The 7813-nt window shown below is 43.4% G+C and overlaps 1 protein-coding gene across 1 annotated transcript; it reads left to right on the forward strand.

Annotated features, from left to right (window-relative positions):
• Positions 1-1305: 1305 nt before the first annotated feature.
• Positions 1306-3496, forward strand: LOC132098455 (zona pellucida sperm-binding protein 4-like). The gene is made up of 8 exons (XM_059504566.1): positions 1306-2032; positions 2106-2293; positions 2366-2463; positions 2535-2692; positions 2766-2958; positions 3029-3176; positions 3256-3328; positions 3407-3496. Exons 1-8 carry the CDS (start codon positions 1306-1308, stop codon positions 3481-3483), a joined length of 1662 nt encoding a protein of 553 aa, XP_059360549.1. The 3' UTR covers positions 3484-3496.
• The last annotated feature ends 4317 nt before the right edge of the window (positions 3497-7813 follow it).

Genomic DNA, 7813 nt, shown 5'->3' on the forward strand with positions numbered 1-7813 from the left:
AATTTAAGCGGCTCCTCCCCTTTCAGCTTGACTGATTACCTTTGATTCTCCTCTGGACCTGTAATTAACAAATGAGAACGTTCTGGAATGTCACTAGCCAATGGAAGGCTTGATAAGGATCTGAGATTTTCATCTACACTTATTTACAATTTTTCAGTTAAAGTTTGACAGTGTGTCTATGATAGACAATGAATGTCATTAAAAAAGCCCCTGATATGACTCAAATAATAGAGAATATTCATAAAAATCTCTCTTTTTTTAAAAAGAGTTTTTAGTTTATCATTGGAAAAGAATTGGAAAAATGTAGAATTACATCACTTGCTCCCCAATGAATGGGTGGCATCAGAACGAAAGTACAAAGAGCTGATATAAATATAAAAATAATCCACAAGTAATTCACATCAATTACTGTCTTTTGGAGGGAAAGGCTGTGTGTTTCTAAGAAACAAATCCATCGTTAAGAAATTCAAACTATTCTTTCCGGCCAAAATAGGAGTTCATAATCCCAGTTAAAGGTGCCATAGAATGCGTTGATACAATATTTTAAATGATATCTACATAAAAGGTACGTGGCTTGGGTATGGGCAAAAATTCTCCAGAACGGTTTTACATGTCCATTTACAACCCTGGGATTTGTCCCTAGAATTATTTGGAAGGGTCATGAACAATAATGTCGAGCTCTGCTCTGATTGGCGGTTTCACAGCTCGGATCTCTTCTTTCCAGCGTGAAAGATGGAGAGATTAGGCTTCCAACCTGATATGTTTGAGCCTGTATCAGACGAAGATAAAGATTTGGAAAGAATGTTTAGCGTCCGCGTGAACAAGGCTTGAGAGAGTTGTCAGTGAAGATGTGGACGCAGCCTCTGTGTTGCTTTTAAAGCGTTCTTTCAATAAGAATTGAATCTTGAGATCCAATGAGAATCACCCAGTAGTTAATGAAGAGGGAGGGACTATCGTTAATTAGCTGAAATCTGTAGAATACAAAAAGACCAAAGGGCAATATCTCCACTTGGTCAGAATTTAATTTTTTTTTTTTTTTTTTTTTTTTTTTTTTTTTTTTTTTTTTCTCTCTCTTCCAAAGCCAAGTACACTCCACACTCCAGATCAGTAGGTGGCGGAAATGCACCATTTATGTTGGTCTGCCAAACCGCCATTAAACACTAGTAGTAGTAGTAGTAGTATCTCCACTTGGTCACACTCCATTTCAGTAGGTGGCGGGAATGCACCTTTTAAGTTGGTTTGCCAACCGCCATTAAATCCTAGAAGAAGAAGAAGAATATCCACTTGGTGTTTAGCTGTTGAACAATGGCTGGAAGTTGGTGTTTGGTTCAGATTTCGTTGGTCTGTGCGTTCTGTCATGCTGTTCCACAGTGGAGTAAGTCGCTTCAGGATGTTCAAGCTCTGATGATGCAGCAAACTGACCAGCAGTTTCAGCTCCAGAAGCCAGTTCAACAGCTAACTAACCAACAGTTTCCGCTTCGGAAGCCAGTTCAACAGCTAACTAAGCCGCAGTTTCCGCTTCAGAAGCCTGTTCAACAGCTAACTAACCAGCAGTTTCCACTTCAGAAACCAGTTCAACAGCTACCTACACCGCAGTTTCCACTTCAGAAGCCAGTTCAACAGCTACCTACACCGCAGTTTCCACTTCAGAAGCCAGTTCAACAGCTACCTACCCCGCAATTTCCACTTCAGAAGCCTGTTCAACAGTTAACTAAGCCGCAGTTTCCGCTTCAGAAGCCTGTTCAACAGCTAACTAACCAGCAATTTCCGCTTCAGAAGCCAGTTCAACAGCTACCTACCCCGCAATTTCCACTTCAGAAGCCAGTTCAACAGATAACTAAGCCGCAGTTTCCGATTCAGAAGCCAGTTAAACAGCAGTTTCAGAAGCCAGTAGTGCAGGCAGAGCCCCTTGATAAATGTGCTGTAGCTGATTCTGAGCAGATCCAATGTGGTCTACCTGGGATCAGTGGTGCTGAGTGTGAAGCTATCAACTGCTGCTTTAACGGACAGCAGTGTTTCTATGGAAGGGCGGGTAAGTGTTCTCAATCTTTCGTTCGTGTCAAACTGATTCTCTGAATTTAACCTGCTCTTGTACCTTGTTCTAGTGACTGTCCAGTGTATTAGAGATGGTCAGTTTGTGGTAGTGGTGTCTAGAGACGTTACTCTGCCTCGACTGAGTCTGGATACGGTTCATCTACTGGGTGGAAATGACCCACCTTGTGCTCCTGTGGGGTCTACACCTTCCTTTGCTATATACCAGTTCCCTGTGACCGCATGTGGCACGAGCGTGATGGTGAGCAGCAGCTACTGGTTTTATTCTGCATTGCTTATGATGGACTGGATGCTGACACGTTCCTATTCACAGGAGGACAGCGGATATGTGGTGTATGAAAACCGAATGACCTCCTCGTATGAAGTGGGGATTGGACCATATGGTTCCATCACAAGGGACAGTCATTTTGAGTAGGTGATCCATGTCTTGGTGTGACCATTAATCCCTGATAAATGCTACAAGCTCGCTGTGTGTCGTCCAGGTTTCTCTTCCAGTGTAGATATTCGGGAACTTCCGTGGAAGCTCTGGTTGTGGAGGTCAACTCTGTTCCTCCACCTCCACCAGTAGCTGCTCCTGGACCTCTCAGGGTGGAGCTCAGACTGGCCAATGGCCAATGTGTCACCAAAGGCTGTGCTGAAGGTAAGGTCTTGTCCTGTGTCTGCCTAAAGCCTTTCAAACTGGAGTCTGGTTAAACCCCAGTGTTGTTCCTCAGGGGATGAGGCCTACACGTCCTATTACAGTGACGCTGATTATCCCATCACAAAAGTCCTGCGAGAGCCTGTGTATGTTGAGGTGCACATTATGGAGAGGACCGACCCCAACATTGTCCTGACGCTGGGACGTTGTTGGACGACTTCAACCCCCAGTCCACTCAGTCTCCCCCAGTGGGACCTTCTGATCGACGGGTGAGTGTACAGCCAATCTTTATCCAGTTGGTCTGCTGGGAGACCCTTTCTAACTTTCTCTTGTTTTCAGATGCCCTTACCAGGACGACCGCTATCTGACCACACTGGTTCCAGTGACTGGATCGTCTGGTCTTCAGTTCCCAACCCACTACAAGCGCTTTGTTGTGAAGATGTTCACATTTGTAGATCCAGCCTCACTGGCTGCTCTGAAGGAAACCGTATGCCCCCCTTTACTTGAACATCTGTATATTTACTACTTGTGGATTCTATGACTTGAGCCTCTTTCTTCCCTGTCAGATCTTCATCCACTGCAGTACAGAGGTGTGCCATCCATCATCTGGCTCTTGTGAGCAAAGCTGCACTAGGAAACGTGAGTTCTTGCTTTCTCTTGACAAGAGGAACGGAGCATTTTAGAAGTGCATTCTCACTTCGAACATTTCTCTTTCAGGAAGAGACACTCGTATCAAGGCTGTCTCTGGGGAGCAGACTGTGGTTTCTAGTGGAGAAGTTACTCTGGTCATGTAAATCTAGTGTTTTTTTTTTTTAATAAACTTTGCAGAACCCTTAGGTGTCTTTGTCTATTGGCATTGTTTTGGTTCAGCAGAATGTGGGATTACATGCCTCTTCCCAGTGTTTTCCCCTCTCACTATTAAACCAAGGTTCCACAACCTTTTGTAAGGTTGTGCATTCCTTAATCCTTCCTCCAGTTGCTAACCTGGGGCCGCACAAGGCTCCCCTTATTCTTTTAATTTGTCTTCCAAACAGTAGTTTGGTTCCCGACATTCACAATATAGAAAGTAGTTATGTGGATTACTTGCGGCTTTTGTTTTAAATACAACTCAAATCGCTGAGCTCAAGTTTTAAGTGGAAATCAGTTCTCGACTGTCTTGAAGCAAACACGAAACGGTGTCAATTGTCTGCAACTCAAAGTAGTGATATTAAAGGAATACTTCACCCCAAAATTGTGTCACTAATCCCTTACCCCCGTGTTGTTCCAAACCTGTAAAAACTTCATTCGTCTTCGTAACACAATTTAACCCCTTACTTGTCACCCCCCATTTTCAGCATGGAGACACAAATGACATACCCAAAATTAAAAGGTTGCTGCTTAGGAGTCTTTCTTACTAGATACATAATGTTCCCAAAGCTGACACTTCAAAGTTTACTGTTCATGAATCAGAATTACTCAGACTGTTATAATAGAGATAAGCTCAAACATGTCAATAAAAATATTTAAAACATACTGAAGTGTACTAAATGATGTAGGATATGATTTTAGATACATGATGAAGCTAAAGCCACAAGTCTACTAATACTTCACTTTGATATTTCAGAATCTGATCTCACAAAGTGTGAATTTTATTAAACCTTTTCTAAGACCATGTCATGTGTATTTTTAGAGAAGGCTCATAAAAGGCTAATAAAATTGATTTGACTCCTGGAATGCGATTATCTCTTGTTTGATTCTATTGTTCTTGCGAAACAAGCCTTTCACACATCGGCCAGGTATGACACAATAATGATAAATGAGGATTTTCTTTTTTTTATTCCGCTACTATTAGCCTTTGTTTTGGGTATTTCAAGGTTTACCAAGCCACATCGCTTCATTTCCAGTATACATTTACCCCACTATTATCAAAAGCCTTACTATAAAAATACAAAACATTTTCTTACAACCTTTGACAATACTACAAAATGCATTATGAAGAAGATCTGCACCTGCTATGTAGCTGCATTAGAGCTAACGTTAGCATCAAGCTACATGAGACTATTTATGAAATTATTAGTACACTTTTACTCAAAACTCACTTTAAACCCTGACTGAGTGTAATAACCTCCTTTTGGTCGTTTACGGTTGTAAATATATGCTATTTATAGCCTTTTACGTCGCTGCACAAGTTAGCATTTCAGATGTACATTTTTAATATTGTTATAAAAACGCCCCAAATCTCAAGAAAATCACATACCAACTATTAACTAACGTAATCGTGTGTTTATTATTTGGATATTTCATGGGTACAGAGGTTTCTCTGTGTTGTTGTGGTCAGATATCAACACGGAAGTGTACAGGAAATGCATCATGGGCAGGACAGGGCGGGATATGATGCACAAGACACGGGCGAATCCGGTCTCTGTCAGCGCGCACACGGAAGACTATACACACAGAGACAGGGCTGGGAGCGGATCATTATCATCAGATCGCGTAAATCAGTGGAAAATGAATAGATATTATGATTCTGTCTGAAGAAATATGAAGTAAACATCAGTAAATATATCTCTGTGTATATGCAACTTTTGACTATAAACCCTATTTGACACTTTTCAGTGAATCTATGAGAACACAAACCACTGCAGACGTGACTGAATATGAATGCTTGGTGAATTTCATCCACCAGTCCAAACATTAGTTCTCTTTGGGTGTCATTTCGGCAATGATTTCTCAGAATTATAACTGACCTGCTACTGCACAAAAAACCCCTTACGTCAGTACAGGTTCTGCAAGTTTGGCTCCCCAAATACTAAATTGAACTTAAGAGATGCCTGCCATTTTCCTAACACAATGGAAAAACCTATAAATAACCCATCTGAAGGTGGAAAATGTTGTGCCAGTGTTGATACTGGGAGTGCGCTTTTATTGTACATGGATTTAAAAGCATTAGAGATGTCAACAAGGAGCATTAGGAAACAGATTTAACTGAGCAAACCTATTTGGGGATGCAAGGAGAAAATTAAACTGCTCATTTGAAGTTACCAACACGAAGAAATCAAGTTCACTGCATAAGAGGCACGCAAAATCTGCAGTGCTTCTAGGAAGTGGACGTTCACGCAGAACTCCCAGAATTCCCTTTACAGCATCATGGGCAATGTATTCCACCTTTACAGTACTCATCAAAAGGGAGCTCACAGCAGGTCCCTTTAAAAGGGTTATTAACTTCCCTAACGTGAAAAGGGAGCCTTTCCTTCTGGCAAGAGAATAGGTACAGTAGGACTACCCGCTTCCTCGCTCAAATCAATTGGTTAAACTAGACAAGAAAAACCGAAGCAAGAATAAGTTTGCTCCCCCACATTTATTGAAGACCAGCCAAAGTCTTCTTGTGCTCTTGAACCACTACAGGACCGAGCGAGGCCTTCCCTTCCCACTGAAGGCCTAGAAAAAAAAAAGCAGACACCAGAGTTAAGTGCTTGAAGGGTCAAAAACCAAGCTTAAAAGCACCTTCCTACCTCCAAAAGGAGAAGCAGCAGTTCCACCATCAGGACCACATGTGGAGTCACAGCAACCACAAACCTGGTGGTTCCCATCAGCAGCAAGCCACCTGCAATACGAAAAAAATCAGACATGGCACCTTTAATGTATTCGTACGTGGCATGAACATACCCATTGGCAAAGGAACAGGATTTGTGGAGCGCGTCACTAGGTGCAGAAGCAAGAGTGGCCTTCAGAACACACGTTATGTAGATCTGCAAGAGACACCACGGGTAAGGGGTCACAAACCAAAGCAAATGGGAGAGGTCGTTCTCCCCAACACTCGGAATACATACAGAAGGACTGGATCCCCCCTGGAACATGAAGGCCTCCAGCTGGAACCGGATTTTGTCTTCCTGGGATCGAGGCATGAAGCGCGAGCTGGAAGCTGTGACCTTGGCATCCACAAGACATCTAAGGAGTGAAAAGTAGTTGTCGGGGACAAAGTGGTTACAAGGAGCAAACGCGAGAACAACTCAACTCTGCAGCATCTGGTGACATGAACACACCCATGATTCTCAATGAACAAATATCTCGGAAGGGCGTTCACATCAGGTACTTGGGTGGCCACACAGCTGTCCACAAACACACGCAGAGGGACGTGGTTGTATACCTTCACGGATGCCTCAACATTAATAACGTCACCCAGGAAGTAAGAGTTTGAAGGCCTCTCATAGGACCAGTCATCTGCAAGAGGGAAGAACTGCTTAGGCACAGCCTCGTTCAGAAGGCAGGAGGTCTAGAGAAACTGCACAAACCCATCATGAGCTTCAGGGAGAACAGCAAGACTTCTTCACCAGCCTCCGTTGAGGCATAAGGGACCCAAGTTGGCTTCAAGGCATTACCGCTGACATTTTGAAACCTGCCGTTCAAGTTACCAATTAAACGGGCTTCCGGTTCCACCACCGCAAGCAATGCCATGAGTCACAAAAGGTCACTTACCTTTGATAATGGCATTGAACACCAATAACTGCACCACCTGCACGGGTAATCGGAGTGCCAGCAAACGCCTCAGGAGTGTAGGTAAGGGCAAAGGTGTAGACAAGCTCATCCTTGGTCATCTATAGGAGACTGACGTTGTTACCAAGAGGATTCTCCCCAAACCCCAACCCATTCCAAAAGGCATCTTAGCAAGTCATGCCATAACACTTGGTTACCCGAGTAAGCAGTTATTAAGGGTTTTTCCCCCCACTATAAAAGAACCGTCCCATGGATGTTATAGATTCAGGGAGCCATCGATACCAAAACAAGGGCCCATTTTTAGTAGGGTTCAATAGATCTAGTAACACTTAACCGCTCTTACCATCAACACACTGTTGCAGTCCTGCAGTTCGTTCTCAAAGAAGAGCACCTTGGAGCCTGGGACCAAACCGACAACAGGACATCCTCCCAAAGTCAGACCAGATGGCTGGATCAGTTCACCATTGCTAAACAAGTCCTGCTGTACCTCCACATGAACCCGGTTCTCACCGCATTGAATAGCTACACTACTGGGAGTCACAGGTTGCCTCAAATGGAAGTCCACCGCCATCTCACTCGGCACTTCTGGAACAATGGGAAACCTCCAGTCCAAAGGCTTCACTGGACCCTGCAACACCTGCTTCTCCTGAA

The sequence above is a fragment of the Carassius carassius genome, chromosome 22 (genome assembly GCF_963082965.1).
Source record: "Carassius carassius chromosome 22, fCarCar2.1, whole genome shotgun sequence".
Lineage (NCBI taxonomy): Eukaryota > Metazoa > Chordata > Actinopteri > Cypriniformes > Cyprinidae > Carassius > Carassius carassius.